The 16,173-nt window shown below is 37.8% G+C and overlaps 2 protein-coding genes across 3 annotated transcripts; one reads left to right on the top strand and one right to left on the bottom strand.

Moving 5' to 3' along the window:
• On the top strand, positions 1,736-7,939 carry LOC104699789 (vacuolar protein sorting-associated protein 35A). 2 transcript variants are annotated; one of them, XM_010415152.2, is made up of 21 exons: positions 1,736-1,910; positions 2,067-2,163; positions 2,273-2,396; positions 2,648-2,833; positions 3,095-3,182; positions 3,379-3,435; positions 3,530-3,619; positions 3,708-3,830; positions 4,009-4,143; positions 4,513-4,629; positions 5,053-5,292; positions 5,374-5,439; positions 5,583-5,675; positions 5,944-6,033; positions 6,232-6,321; positions 6,504-6,572; positions 6,646-6,726; positions 6,830-6,937; positions 7,031-7,134; positions 7,216-7,332; positions 7,420-7,939. In XM_010415152.2, exons 1-21 carry the CDS (start codon positions 1,818-1,820, stop codon positions 7,619-7,621), a joined length of 2,370 nt encoding a protein of 789 aa, XP_010413454.1. In that variant the 5' UTR covers positions 1,736-1,817; the 3' UTR covers positions 7,622-7,939. The 2 variants fall into 2 exon arrangements, with proteins under 2 accessions (XP_010413454.1, XP_010413463.1); XM_010415161.2 differs by having other exon boundaries at positions 1,771-1,910; positions 2,067-2,149.
• LOC104710005 lies at positions 9,444-14,048 on the bottom strand. The gene is made up of 4 exons (XM_010426535.2): positions 13,596-14,048; positions 11,466-12,254; positions 10,668-11,339; positions 9,444-10,370 (listed from the first exon to the last, which is right to left on the bottom strand). Exons 1-4 carry the CDS (start codon positions 14,046-14,048, stop codon positions 9,444-9,446), a joined length of 2,841 nt encoding a protein of 946 aa, XP_010424837.2.

Here is a 16,173-nt window from a genome sequence, read left to right as displayed (position 1 = left end):
ATAACTAAATGAGAACTGAATATTTTTTTTTTGATAAAGAGATAACTGTATATATTTTTGTTCAAAGAGAGAAGTGACTATATATTTAAATTCATGGTTTGATTAGCTAAGATGCCTGTTCATAGATATATATTTATAATATATAACTCTTGAATATATATTTAAAACAATAGATAATTTTTAGTTATTAATTCGCAATAATGTATTTTTATAAACCTGACACATTTTTTATTAACTTTTCTATTCTATCTCATCAATCCCATATGTTGTACTAACTCTCATTTTTGTAACTTTCATAATATTTATAGTAATGCAATGAGTGATTAATAATAGTATTTAGAAATATTACATATATAAGAAAATCTATTAATATGTAATGATTGCATATCTATACCTCTCACAAAGTTATATGACTCCTATAACAATGAAATACTCTCTCTCTCTTTTAATTTAGTTGTCGTTTTAGATTTTCAATGAAAATGTTTGGTGAATATTCTAGTTTTCTCCCTACTGTTTTAAAGTTTTGACCAATGAAATATTTATAAAATATATTAATACAGGATAAAATGGATAATTTAATAGTTTTTTTAATTTGTTTGTGAAAACCTTAAACGACAAGTTAAAAACCGGAGAAAGTATAAATTACATTTACCTAATTGATATAAAGATTAGTGCATTTATTATCTAATTAAATAATAAATTTTCCATATGCTCTTAACTACAATTTCTCTTATAAATAGAAATATACACATTTTACTAACCCTCATACCTCAAATCTTACATAATAGTTTTATTTAATTAATATTTTCTTAACTAACAATCTCCAAAATTACAAAAATATCCAAAAACAATGTAAACTAAATTCGTGCATAGCACGGAGTGACTACTAGTAATATTAAATGGTATGCTTATTTAATACTCTCTCTGTTCCAATATATGAGATCTTTTAGACTTTTTTATTTGTTCCATTTTTATAAGATTTTTTCAACTTTTATGTATATTTTATAACAATTTAATAATTTTTGACTATTTAAATTCTGTATTCTTTTATATTAGTTGAATTTAGTTAAATGATATGATATTTATTGTTTTTAATCATGCTTCTAGCCCAAAAAAATCTTATAATTTGGAACAGTAACTTTATAGAGGGTTATTGGTTCTATCATTTTAGTGGATTTGAAAATCCAAACAAAATCATGTGTTATTCAATCATTGATTTTAAAATATTTATGAAAATTATGTGTTATTGGTTCATGATTTACAAATACTTACTAAAATCCAATGTTATTCATTTAATGATTTGTTTTTGGATTTCAAAATCTATATTATGTTTTAAATGGATTTAAGTGGATTTGAAAGTGTAAAATAGAAGGATTCAAATCCAAAAATAAAATATATTATTTTAAAATCCATGTATTTTGATTTTTAGAATTTACAATTCCATATAGATTTAGAAATCACCTCTCCAATAAAAGCCTTTACTTTATCCGGTTCGAATTAGTTCCATTACAATAGAATTGGATTCGGTTTGAAGTCAATTATTATTGGTTTTTATTGGTTTCCAGATAATTAAAACCGACTTCGGTTTGGTGAAAGAGACTATGGGCCGTTGGATCTAAAGTTAAGTAGAAACATCGAAACGTGGATAGCGAGAAAACGGTACACGTGTGAAGCATGATATAGTTTATTTTCCGATCCAAAGACTTTTCTCAGAAGGTAGTTGTTTTTTTTTTTTTTTTTCTTTTTGTCAAACGAAAGAAACCTGAAAACCCAGAGAGATCGAGATTGAGATTTAGAAGAAGACGAAGAAGAAGAAGATGATCGCAGATGGAACAGAAGATGAAGAGAAGTGGCTCGCCGCCGGTTCTGCTGCTTTCAAGCAAAACGCATTCTACATGCAACGCGCTATTGTAAATTCTGCTCTCTCTCTCTATCATCACTTCCTTCGTTTGTCCGTGAAATTGAGATAGAGAAATTTTAAATTCGTTTGGCACTTTTTGTATCATGAATCTGATGTATGGAATTGTGAGGAGAAGCCTAATTTTGTTGTTTTTTTGGTTGATTAGGACTCGAATAATCTGAAAGATGCTCTCAAGTATTCGGCTCAGATGCTCAGCGAGTTACGGACTTCGAAGCTATCACCTCACAAGTACTATGATCTCTGTGAGTTGTTTCCTTCTTCTGATGCGCCATGATAATGTGTTTTGCTAAATCCCTATATTTAACTTATATAGGGTTTTCTCTGTGTGTGATCTGATTTGATTGTTTTTAGATATGCGAGCTTTTGATGAGTTGAGGAAACTTGAAATTTTCTTCATGGAAGAAACTCGGCGTGGCTGCTCGGTCATTGAACTCTATGAGCTGGTTCAGCATGCTGGTAACATATTACCACGTTTGTAAGTTACTGATACAATTCCTATCTCTTGTCTGTTCCTATGTTTTGGCAAGCTTTTTTAACTGTTCTGGACTTCGTAAAATGGATAATGCCTAGTTTTAACTTTGAATCGTTTTGGTTCTTATTATTTCAAATTCAAGTGCTATCAAAGCTAGTTTACTTGATTACTTCTCAATATTGCTGGCAGTTCTTTAGTTTGTTCCCTTTTCTAGCTAAACTACTATCTGTTAAAGAAAACTTCCCCCTTCCTAGGTATCTCCTATGTACAGCAGGATCCGTTTATATCAAAACCAAGGAAGCTCCTGCCAAAGAAATTCTTAAGGATCTTGTTGAGATGTGTCGTGGGATTCAGCATCCTCTACGTGGTCTCTTCTTGAGAAGTTACCTTGCGCAAATTGGTCGAGATAAATTACCTGACGTTGGTTCTGAGTATGAAGGGTAAGCACGCAGACTCTATTGATAGGTTTGTATTTTCATAGCAGGCGGACTCGCATTTGTGCTTATTTTATCACCTTAGACCATGGTCCCTAGTTTCTTTTGATGTCATTTAAGATATTCTGTTGTTGACTGTCTGCTGGGTCAATTAGCCGTGACTATATTCGTATCAGTATCGATTTCTATTTGGTCAAGAAACTTTTGTTACTGATATACTGAAATCTAGATACATCTAGTTAATGACTTGTTTGCTGCCCTCTACAGAGATGCTGATACAGTTACAGATGCAGTGGAGTTTGTACTATTGAACTTTACTGAGATGAATAAACTTTGGGTCAGAATGCAACATCAGGTGAGTTATGATTCAAAATTGGTATACACCCTTCTACTCATTTTAGAAACGAGCTTGCCAGAATGTTTGCACGTCATGGAGGTATAATTGGACTATGAGAGCATGATTCTGATCACGCAGGTGTTGTATTGCTTGTGAATCGTTACCCTTTGATGATCCTGAGTTGAGGCTTGCTATCGGACTTTCTGGTCTGCAGGGACCTGCTCGAGACAAGGAGAGACGGGAGAAAGAGAGGGGCGAGCTTCGTGACCTTGTAATATGACTTTCTTATGGCTGGTAGCAGTGTACTGAAGTGCCTACCATTGGTTTTGTACTGACGGAAGTGTACGTTTTTCCTAACGTATCAGGTTGGAAAGAACCTTCACGTGCTGAGTCAGTTAGAAGGTGTGGACCTGGATATGTACAGAGATACAGTTCTTCCTAGAGTCTTAGAGCAGGTAAAAATATATCCTATAAACACACATACACATGCAAACTTAATTTATTTCCTAACCAAAAAGTTACGTTTGTCTGATGATTTCTCAGATAGTGAACTGCAGAGATGAGATTGCCCAATATTACCTAATAGACTGTATCATTCAAGTTTTTCCGGACGAGTATCACTTGCAGACTCTAGATGTACTTCTTGGGGCTTGTCCACAACTGCAGGTAGTCTGAGTAGCTCTCTCATATTTAGTATTATGCTTTACTCCCATTCATCTAATTGGCTGTATTAGACAAGACGCTCCGTCACTATGTATTAGTATCAAATGTACTTTCGTTTTTTTTATGTCAGTTGTTCACTAATCTCTTGTTTTTCACACTTCCTCTCTTGTTTTCTTCTCAGCCATCAGTTGACATCATGACAGTGCTTTCACGTTTAATGGAGAGGCTGTCAAATTATGCTGCTTTAAATGCTGAAGTATTACCTTACTTCCTGCAAGTTGAAGCTTTCTCAAAGTTGAATAATGCAATTGGAAAGGTAACATTTACGTGTAGGCTGTGATAAACTTGCTGGATATGTGCAGTTGCACTTTTATTTCTGTAATAAAGGATGAAAGTAATGGCAGCTTAGAAATTCTGTTAACCGGACTTGTTAGCATCACAAAAAACATGGAGAAGGCACAACTATTTCCTGACATTTCTTTTTTTAAGTAAAACTCTTCACTTTAGACGATTCCGTCGACATGTTGAAAGATGCAGTGTTCTTTATGTGTTGGATGTATCTGCTGCAAAACGTGACCCTTCTTTACAAAGTTCTGCATATTTGCCGACTTCTTAAATTATGTGGTTTTGACACCTTTTTTCTTCGATGAAAAAGTTTCTTAGTGGATATACTATGATGTTGTAGGTGATAGAAGCACAAGAAGACATGCCTATTTTGAGTGCAGTAACCCTATATTCCTCCCTTCTCAAGTTTACTCTTCATGTTCACCCTGATCGGCTTGATTATGCGGACCAAGTGTTGGTCAGTTTTCTTATAGCGACTGTATTTACCTATTATTCCCTTCTTAATTCAAGTTTAAATACTTTGTGTTCTGTCAATGGTGCTTAATAACTTTATGGATCTCATTATTTAGATAATTTTGTCATTCTACTCACATTGCTGAGACATTGCTAAATTTGTGATACTTGTGTCAGAAGATGCCAATCTTTTTTTATAAAGAAGAAAATTTGGATTCTGCTTCATCTTTGTTTATTTATTCTGGTAGCGAATGTTAGTTCAGCAATTTATGTATTATTCGGTTATATGTATGTGGTTCTTGTACAAGTTTATGGTACATTACATTTGTATAAAACGTCATACTATGTATCTTATACGAATGTTTTACTGGAATAAGGTAGATTGGATAAAAGAGTTTGAATCTAATGTTCTTCACTCTCTTCCCAGGGATCATGTGTTAAGCAACTGTCCGGAAAAGGAAAGATTAATGACACTCGCGCAACAAAGGAGATTGTCTCGCTTTTAAGTGCTCCCCTAGAGAAATATAATGATGTTGTCACCGCCCTTAAATTAACAAACTATCCCCTTGTAGTGGAGTACCTTGATAACGAAACAAAGAGAATAATGGCTACTGTTATAATTCGAAGCATTATGAAAAACAATACTCTTATTACTACAGCCGAGAAGGTAGGGTACTTTTATACCCTAACCCTTTGGGTGTATTTGTGTGGTAAAATTGAATTTCTTTGTCTTGTTTTAACTTGTTAGGTTGAAGCACTGCTTGAACTAATTAAAGGACTTATCAACGATTTGGATGAACCGGAAGGTCTTGAGGTTTGTAAAAACATTTTTGTGATACTTTCTATCTTGTGCTTTGAGACATATTCTGTCAATTACTTGTGGATACATATATATGAGCCAGAACCCCTAAAGAATGTCTAGTTTTGACTTCTGTACATATCTTTCTACGCTCTTAGGCTGTTGATGATGATGATTTTGAGGAAGAGCAGAATTCTGTCGCACGTCTCGTTCACATGTTATATAATGATGACACGGAAGAGATGTTTAAGGTGCATGGAGCTCTTGCTTATTCAGATTTGTTCATGTGTGTCATAACTTTATGTTGACATTAGGCTTTCTAATTATTGGCTTGCATTTAGATTCATGATGTTTTAGGGCATTAGTTCTTTAGCATTTACTCACAGTTGCCTTTATTTTTCGTTTGTAATGTTCCAACTCAGTCATAGATTGTACTTTGTCCCCAGGAGTCATCATATCCTTCAACATTCTATAAAGGTTTTGGCTTTCAGTGTTTGAAGTTGTTTCATTGAATTTCAGATAATCAGTATCCTGAAGAAGCATTTCCTAACAGGAGGGCCAAAGCGCTTAAAGTTCACCATTCCTCCCCTTGTTGTTTCTACTCTAAAGGTTTGATTTCTTAAGCGAAGTTATTCAAAGTACATCGAGTCAAGTGTTTTGATGCCAATCTTTAAAGCCCCTCATAATTTATGTCGAGTTTGATTTGCGATGACATGGGTTTGTTGTTTCTTTTTATATATGTCATACCGCATATAGTTTGTTAAATTTTTCTTCTTAAAGTTTTGTTATATTTTGTTTGAATTGTAGCTAATCAGACGATTGCCGGTGGAAGGAGACAATCCTTTTGGAAAAGAGGCTTCGGTTACTGCTACTAAAATATTCCAATTTCTAAATCAGGTAAGTTTTCCTAACTTTTCACTGCTTACAGTGTTCAGATCTGTTTTTATTTTATTTGTGTAGATCAGTGTGTGTCAGAGCTACATGATTTTAAGTAAACTTGGCCAAAGTTAGAACATGCAACTGATTCCCAACAGTCTTCAGTTCTTGTCTTTATCTGACGGAATTTTTGCTTGTTTCAGATTATTGAAGCACTACCTAATGTTCCATCACCTGACTTGGCATTCCGGTTGTACTTGCAATGTGCTGAGGTGGACAAATTACCTGTTATTAAGTATGCACTGACATCGGTAATATGCTCATAGATTTTTCCTATATCATCAGGCCGCGAATAAGTGTGTTGAAGAACCAATTGCATACGAATTTTTCACCCAGGCATACATCTTGTACGAAGAAGAAATTTCAGTAAGTCATATTTTCTTGGACGTTCATATGTCTGGTGTCTAAACCAAAGTAACTGAGTGAGTTTAACTCTATCTAATGCTTCAATATCTTGCCTTTTGAACAGGACTCAAAGGCCCAAGTGACTGCGTTACAACTTATAATTGGAACTCTGCAAAGGATGCACGTATTTGGTGTTGAGAATAGAGATACTTTGACACACAAGGCTACGGGGGTATTTCCTCATGAATAATATGTTAATTAGTCTCTTGCCATATTCAATTGTCTCTGTTTAAAGTTTGATGAGTGAAAACTTATTCTCTTGCAGTATTCAGCGAAACTTCTAAAGAAACCTGACCAATGTCGAGCTGTTTATGCATGTTCTCATCTATTCTGGCTTGAAGATCATGAGACCATACAAGATGGAGAGAGGTATATTTCCGTGTGTGCAATACAACACAATGCGTGTTATAACACAATACCACCTGATGGTATTTTTGCTTTTGAAATCAGGGTTCTGCTTTGTCTCAAACGAGCGCTTAAAATTGCAAATTCGGCTCAACAAATGGCTAGCAATGGTCAGGAGGGTAGTGCAGGATCTGTTACCCTCTTCATCGAGATACTAAACAAGTAAATGGCTTTTTTTGTTTTATGTCTCATTTTCTCATTCCTTGTGAACAGCAAACAGCATCATGTAATAATGTGAATTTTTGGCAGGTACCTTTATTTCTATGAGAAAGGGATTCCACAGATAACAGTTGAATCAGTGGAGAGCCTGATCCAACTGATCAAGAACGAAGAATCAATGCCATCAGATCCATATGCTGAATCGTTGTTTGCAAGTACGCTTCAGTTCATGGAGTTTCAAAAGCAGAAAGGCGGTGCCATTGGTGACAGATACGAGGAGATCAAAGTATAAAATCTGATTTGGAAAAATAAGTCAGATTTTGTTTAAAAGAAAAAAAGCTTTGGGTCGTTTGGGAATTAAGAAGGGACTTGTGTTGTGTTGGTTGCTGCACGAAATGTAAACCTGGTTCGTCGGATTTTAAAAGGTGGGTTGGTGGTTGGTAACTTGCGGGTTTTGCTGTGTCTATACGAATCTTTTTTTTACTTGGTCACACTCGTTAGTACTCTGAGAGGTTAACATTGGATATTAGGTGAGTGAAGTATTTGTATTCTACTGACGCACAAAAAACATTTTCTTGAATCATGTTTTACCAAATAAGTTGTCAGTCTTAACGCAGGCATATTTAACAAACATTAACTACCTATATGTGGTTTCATTTCGATAACTCTACGCGTAGTAGTATCATACTAAACAAATAAAAAGAAGAATTTTCAAAGTTGTGATAGAATTTTATGCAGTTCACTTTAGTTCTTTTTTATAGATGGCACTTGACATATTTGCTGTAAAAATAAGACAGTGGAAAAAACAGAAACTTAATCAATACTAAATAACCTTCTAAGGCTATCCACCTAAGATTTTAAACATCCAATAGAAATTAATCACTTTATTATTTAATATATTTATAATTTACAAACTTTTCTATATTATTAACATCTAATAGGGATTAGCCACTTCATTATTTAACATTTTTATAATTTACAAAATTTTCTATATTATTAACATCCAATAGGGATTAGCCACTTCATTATTTAATATTTTTATTTTGTATATTCCGATTTTTAAAACGACTAATCGGGATCAGACATCTCAATATTTAATATTTTTGAAATTATGAAAAATTTATATATTAAAATATTTATAAATAAGTATATGTACAAACGTCCCACATCTGCTAGAAAATTTTAGACACTAGCTGAGAACTATTATATATAAGACTAATATGCTTCCAACTACGAATGAGCAAGAAGCTTGATTTATCAAGCATCCAAATTTAAAAGTTTTATTTGGGTTAATCCGGTTTTTTATTTGAGCAATTTTTTTTTTTAAGTTTATCTATATAACTTTATAATTAGTATAGATTTTAGCAAATTAAAACTTCTAAAAAAATTATAAAATTATAATATTTTAAAAAGTTTTTAAAAAGTTTAAAAGTATTAACAATATTGAAACTTAAGATGTAGTTTAAAATTTTAAAATATTATAATTATTAAAAAATTTAAAAGGTTCAAACATTATAAATATTTTAACTTAATAAAATGTTCAAAAGTATTAATACCTCCATAGAAAGTTTAAAATATTATAAATACTTAAAATTTTATCAGTAATATTTAACTCTAAAAACTAAAAATGTTATAAATATTTAAACTACATCTAAAGTTAAAAATACGTGTGAATCTAAAACCAAGTAAGTATACCTTGAAAGTGTCAATAATTGAGTGAATATTTGACTATGTTGGTTTTCATAAATTGCACAAATTTTACGAGAAAAGAGACAATGATTTTGGTCGTGGAGTTTGATTGGCTAACAAGTTGTGTGATAGTCTAAAAAGGAGGTTTGGAATGATTATTCAACGGAAGAATGTAAAGAAGCTGACGAAGAAGAAGAAAAAGAAAAAAATATAACTTTTAAGTATAGATTCATGATTCTTTTTATCAGATTTGAATTTTTAACACAACTGATTTTATATATTTTAAAATTGTGTATTTGAAATATTTTTTTTTTGGTCTTAATGTGAAGATTTCATTTCAAATTAGAGTTTACATAGTTAGATACCGATTACAAAAAATAACCCATTACCACATGAACGAAGAGAAAAACTAACATAAAATTTTACTAAAGGGGATAAGAGAGACGACTAAAGTAAACTTCCAGGAGAGAGGTTGGCTGCGAGACGGTCCCAGGAAATGAGAGGAGGCGACTTCGCAACGTACGATCAATGGAGAGGCGGAGATATGTGGCGGAGCATTCGGCAGATGAGAAGATCCTGGCATTTCGTTCCTTCCAGATGTGATAAACCACGGTCTGAAACAGAAGCTTGATGATGGTGATTGCCTTGGCGACATGCGGTTGACGGAGATTGAGAATCCATGCAGGAATATCTGAAAGAGTAAGAGGAGGATTGGGAAAGAACTTAGCAGCAAAGAACCCCCAGAGGTTTGTGGAGAATGGACAAGTGAAGAAAAGGTGCTCGTGTGTCTCAATCCCATTGGGACAAAGAACACAAGATGCAGGGATATTCAACCCCCAACTACGCAGCCTATCTCTTGTTGGAAGGCGAGAGAGAATAGCCAACCATGTAATAAAGGCAAACCTTGGCACATGCTCTTTGAACCACACAGCCTTAGCCCAAGGGACGACCGAATAATGAATCCTTAGCTGCTCCCATGTCTCTTTGGCAGAGAAACAGGGGCGATATAATCCTGCAGCGTTACGCCAAAGGTAGGAATCCCAACCTTTACTATCCAAGGGAGCAGGGAGTTCAGTAAGAGCAATCAAAAGCGCTTGAAAGTTATCTGATCGAGCAGGCGGTAGTACCCAATCCCCATTTCTCGAAGCGGTGATAATATGCGCATCCTTACTAATACGGAGTTGTCTTGGACCAGATTCACCTAGGAAGGTAATAAGCTGACCAAACTCAGTCCATGAGTCAAACCAGAATGAGGCAGAACGCCCATCACCCACTTCACACTTGAGATACTCAGTGATAATGGGTTTGAGCTGCAATATGCTGTTCACCGTTTTAGAGAAACGATTAGCCTCCTTTGTCAGTCAATAACTCCTTTTCGAAAAGATATTTCCTGTAAGCCAGACAACCCATAATGAACCAGAACGGGAAAAGAAGTTCTAGACTAACTTGAGCCTGAAGACCAGCTGAAAATCTTCCAGGAGTCTGATGCCCAATCCCCCTTCAAGCTTAGGTCTACACACATCTGCCCAAGCTACTCAAGCCCCTGACGCCGAGCCAGTCTTGTTTTTCCAGAGAAAAGCAGAGCATAAAGAATCCACTTTAACGTAGAAGCGTTTTGGCATCACAAAAACACTGCTCCAGAAGTTCACCATACCATATATAACCGATGATATCAGCCTGATTTTTCCGGCAAAGGATAGAAATTTGGCGGTCCAAGAGTGAAGCTTACTCGTGATTCGCTCCAGAAAGGGTTGTAGCATGGCAAAGGTGATCCTTGTTGTACTGAGAGGCAAGCCGAGGTACCGAGTGGGAAAAGAACTTCGCCGGATACCAGAGAGCACAGCCAAGGATTGAGCATCATCCTCCAAATAACCACCAAAAAAGATTTCCGACTTGGACAGATTCATATCAAGACCGGACATCTCCTTGAACCTGCTCATAACCTCCGCAATTCCAGTAAGGGATCGTCTTGAGCCATTAGAGAATACCAAGAGATCGTCCGCAAACAATAAGTGGGTAATTCTAGGTGTAGAGCACCTTGGATGCAACTCAATTTGGCCATTATCCACAGCTTTTTCCAGAAGTTTAGAAAGAGCCTCCATCACCATAATGAAGAGGTAAGGAGACAAAGGGTCTCCCTGCCTTAGACCTTTCTTTCCTTTGAAAAAACCCGCAAGTTCACCATTTATAGCGATCGAGAATCTTGGAGAAGATATACACTCCCTAATCCAACAGGAGAATAGAGGCGGGAAACCATGTGCATCTAGTAACTTGAGAACAAAGTCCCAGCAGACGGTATCAAACGATTTTCTAATATCCACCTTAAGCATACAACTATGGGGAGAGGAAGGTCAGTTGTAGTGCCTTATGAATTCAGATGCAAGAAGAACATTCTCCCCAAGTAGCCTACCCTTCAGGAAAGCTGCTTGATTAGGAGAAACACAGACCTGCAGAATGGGCTTGAGCCGGTTAGCAATTATCTTAGAAATGATCTTGTAAACCAAATTGCAGCAACTGATGGGTCTGTAGTCTCCTAGCTTGCAAGCTTCAGGGAATTTGGGAATCAGAGCAATCTTTGTAGTGTTGAAATCTTTAAGGAGCCTCCCATTTCGAAAAAATTCCTGCACCGCCCCAACAATGTCACTGCCTACTGTACTCCAAGAGGCTCTGAGGAACTCCACGGAATAACCATCCGGACCAGGACATTTGTCCAAAAGCAGAGCAAATACGGTGCGAATTATCTCCTCCTCAAAAACCGCAGCCTCCAAGGAAGATTTGTGGGCTTCGGAGCATCTGAAGGGGAGCAGCTCAGCAAGGGAGGATGAAGAGCATGGGGATTGAGCCAAAGTGGTGGTCCCTAAGATCTCCTTAAAATAAGCAGAAGCGTGAGACATAATCTCAGATATGTCAGATAATCTCCTTCCACTTTGATCCTGAAGAAAATGAATATCGTTTTTATTTAACCTTGCTGAGAGCGTTTTATGGAAGAACTTAGTATTCCGGTCACCAAGGTGCATCCATTTAGCGTGAGATCTCTGGCGATAAAATTTTTCCTCAACCTTGCTTAACATTTTCCAACGAGTGCGAACAAGATGTTCCTCCCTTGCTAGCTCTGGGGTGGGGGCTGTGAGGATAGCTCTGGATTCTTCAACTTTCACTCTTTCAGAAATACCACTAAAATGCCGCTTGTTCAGTCTGCGGAGATCCGGCTTTAGTGCTTTCAAGGCCTTGTAAACCTTGAATTTATTGGAACCACTCAGAACACTACAGTTCCAGGATTGACTTACCACTTTGTATACTCCGGGTGGTCGATGACATGGTGGAAGAATTGAAAAGGCTTCGGAATAAAGCATCTTGATTGTGGNGAAGAAGAAGAAAAAGAAAAAAATATAACTTTTAAGTATAGATTCATGATTCTTTTTATCAGATTTGAATTTTTAACACAACTGATTTTATATATTTTAAAATTGTGTATTTGAAATATTTTTTTTTTGGTCTTAATGTGAAGATTTCATTTCAAATTAGAGTTTACATAGTTAGATACCGATTACAAAAAATAACCNGGAGTGTGGTCAGATTGTTTTGGGTCTAGCCACTCTGCAAACGCCTCCGGAAAGGTAGAGGTTCATTCTTGGTTAATCAAGGCGTGATCAATCTTCTTAGAAATCGTATGCCTGTCACTACAGTTCCACCAAAAGAAAAGAAGCCCCTTGGCCTATGAGCTTCAAATAAGTGCATCCTGGAGAGCCAAATTCATGTCCTCCATTCCTGACAAATCAACCTCCGAGTTAAGATGATCTGAATGCTGCGAAACATGCAGAATTTGGTTACAGTCACCAAGAACTGCCCACGGTGAATGAGAGACAGGTGTGGTGGCACTAATGCTGACCAAATCCTCCCAGAGAGACGTTCTTTGCTCAACCAGATTGAAGCCGTAGACAAATGAGACAGTGAGACTTAGGTTATCCGTAGGCAGAAAGACACCGCATGTTACCATTTGGGCCGAGGCATGGTAAACCACCAGAGAGGTACACGGATCCCAAACAACCACAATTCTAGCCGAGTTGTGATGATCAAAGTTACCAAAAAATTTCTAACCATTCGGAATAGCACTCCCAATTCTCCTTAAGTTTACTTCTCTAATATGAGTCTCCAAAAAAGCGCCAAAAAGAGGCTTACGGATATTAATCCAATCCTTCGTCATAGTCTGACGTGAAACGCTGTTCAATCCTCTTACGTTCCACACAAAAAACATATTGGTAATGGGTTATTAATGAATCGAGGCAACTTGCGGCTTGACCTATGACGAGACACCAAAATGAAGGGGGTGTCAACCTCCCCCGTNGCGGTAGTACCCAATCCCCATTTCTCGAAGCGGCGATAACATGCGCATCCNCAATCCTTCGTCATAGTCTGACGTGAAACGCTGTTCAATCCTCTTACGTTCCACACAAAAAACATATTGGTAATGGGTTATTAATGAATCGAGGCAACTTGCGGCTTGACCTATGACGAGACACCAAAATGAAGGGGGTGTCAACCTCCCCCGTAACTGATTGAATATGAATGCAACTGACCAAGCCTTGGGTAGGGATCTCAGCAGCAGTCTTCTCCTGATCTGATCCCAAATTTGAGGTGGTGATGGAGTTGGCGGCTTCTCGTTCTGGTGCATCAGGGGTGAGAAACCGCGAGCCTAAGACTGTTTTCAAACGCACCCTACTAAGAAGAGAGCCCTGACGAGACAGCCTCTCCCTTCGTGCTGGTCTTCCCCTACTGCTAGGAGATCTCCTAGACACTCTTCGCACTGAGACCGTAGGAGCATTCCGTGGGCACAAAGTCGTAGTGTGTCCAAATTGGTCGCAAGAGGCACATTTCGGGGGAAGCCAGGGATAGGAGACATCAATGTCGATCTCACAACCATCACTAAACCCAGAGACGACACGGGTAGGGAGCTCTTTAAGCAGATTCACCCTAACCAAAATCTTTGCAACCTCAAAATTTTCCTTTCTGGCTGTTTCAGGCNTCCCCATTTCTCGAAGCGGCGATAACATGCGCATCCTTACTAATGCGGAGTTGTCTTGGACCAGATTCACCTAGGAAGGTAATAAGCTGACCAAACTCAGTCCATGAGTCAAACCAGAATGAGGCAGAACGCCCATCACCCACTTCACACTTGAGATACTCAGTGATAATGGGTTTGAGCTGCAATATGCTGTTTTCCGTTTTAGAGAAACGATTAGCCTCCTTTGTTAGCCAATAACTCCTTTTCAAAAAGATATTTCTTGTAAGCCAGGCAACCCATAATGAACCAGAACGGGAAAAGAAGTTCCNGCAGCAAAGAACCCCCAGAGGTTTGTGGAGAACGGACAAGTGAAGAAAAGGTGCTCGTGTGTCTCAATTCCATTGGGACAAAGAACACAAGATGCAGGGATATTCAACCCCCAGCTACGCAGCCTATCTCTTGTTGGAAGGCGAGAGAGAATAGCCAACCATGTAATAAAGGCAAACTTTGGCACATGCTCTTTGAACCACACAGCCTTAGCCCAAGGGACGACCGGATAATGAATCCTTAGCTGCTCCCATGTCTCTTTGGCAGAGAAACAGGGGCGATATAATCCTGCAGCGTTACGCCAAAGGTAGGAATCCCGGCCTTTACTATCCAGGGGAGCAGGGAATTCAGTAAGAGCAATCAAAAGCGCTTGAGAGTTATCTGATCGAGCAGGCGGTAGTACCCAATCCCCATTTCTCGAAGCGGCGATAACATGCGCATCCTTACTAATGCGGAGTTGTCTTGGACCAGATTCACCTAGGAAGGTAATAAGCTGACCAAACTCAGTCCATGAGTCAAACCAGAATGAGGCAGAACGCCCATCACCCACTTCACACTTGAGATACTCAGTGATAATGGGTTTGAGCTGCAATATGCTGTTTTCCGTTTTAGAGAAACGATTAGCCTCCTTTGTTAGCCAATAACTCCTTTTCAAAAAGATATTTCTTGTAAGCCAGGCAACCCATAATGAACCAGAACGGGAAAAGAAGTTCCAGACTAACTTGAGCCTGAAGACCAGCTGAAAATCTTCCAGGAGTCTGATGCCCAATCCCCCTTCAAGCTTAGGTGTACACACATCTGCCCAAGCTACTCGAGCCCCTGACGCCGAGCCAGTCTTGTTTTTCCAGAGAAAAGCAGAGCATAAAGAATCCACTTTAACGTAGAAGCGTTTTGGCAGCACAAAAACACTGCTCCAGAAGTTCACCATACCATATATAATCGATGATATCAGCCTGATTTTTCCGGCAAAGGATAGAAATTTGGTGGTCCAAGAGTGAAGCTTACTCGTGATTCGCTCCAGAAAGGGTTGTAACATGGCAAAGGTGATCCTTGTCGTACTGAGAGGCAAGCCAAGGTACCGAGTGGGAAAAGAACCTCGCCGGATACAAGAGAACACAGCCAAGGATTGAGCATCCTCCTCCGAATAACCACCAAAAAAGATTTCCGACTTGGACGGATTCATATCAAGACCGGACATCTCCTTGAACCTGCTCATAACCTCCGCAATTCCAGTAAGGGATCGTCTTGAGCCATTAGATAATACCAAGAGATCGTCCACAAACAATAAGTGGGTAATTCTAGGTGTAGAGCACCTTGGATGCAACTCAATTTGGCCATTATCCACAGCTTTTTCCAGAAGTTTAGAAATAGCCTCCATCACCATAATGAAGAGGTAAGGAGACAAAGGGTCTCCCTGCCTTAGACCTTTCTTTCCTTTGAAAAAACCCGCAAGTTCACCATTTATAGCGATCGAGAATCTTGGAGAAGATATACACTCCCTAATCCAACAGCAGAATAGAGGCGGGAAACCTTGTGCATCTAGTAACTTGAGAACGAAGTCCCAGCAGACGGTATCAAACGCTTTTCTAATATCCACCTTAAGCATACAACTATGGGGAGAGGAAGGTCGGTTGTAGTGCCTTATCAATTCAGATGCAAGAAGAACATTCTCCCCAAGTAGCCTACCCTTCAGGAAAGATGCTTGATTAGGAGAAACACAGACCTGCAGAATGGGCTTGAGCCGGTTAGCAATTATCTTAGAAATGATCTTGTAAACCAAATTGCAGCAACTGATGGGTCTGTAGTCTCCTAGCTTGCAAGCTTCA

The sequence above is a fragment of the Camelina sativa genome, chromosome 1 (assembly GCF_000633955.1).
Source record: "Camelina sativa cultivar DH55 chromosome 1, Cs, whole genome shotgun sequence".
Lineage (NCBI taxonomy): Eukaryota > Viridiplantae > Streptophyta > Magnoliopsida > Brassicales > Brassicaceae > Camelina > Camelina sativa.
The sequence above is the reverse complement of the archived record's forward strand: the minus strand, read 5'-3'. Positions and strand labels throughout refer to the sequence as shown.

Excerpts from the sequence above, each read along its gene's own strand:
- LOC104699789 (XM_010415152.2), top strand. The coding sequence starts at position 1,818 with ATGATCGCAGATGGAACAGAAGATGAAGAGAAGTGGCTCGCCGCCGGT. Across the intron at positions 4,144-4,512 it reads TGAATAATGCAATTGGAAAG|GTGATAGAAGCACAAGAAGA; the intron begins GTAACATTTACG and ends ATGATGTTGTAG. Across the intron at positions 5,293-5,373 it reads TTATTACTACAGCCGAGAAG|GTTGAAGCACTGCTTGAACT; the intron begins GTAGGGTACTTT and ends TTAACTTGTTAG.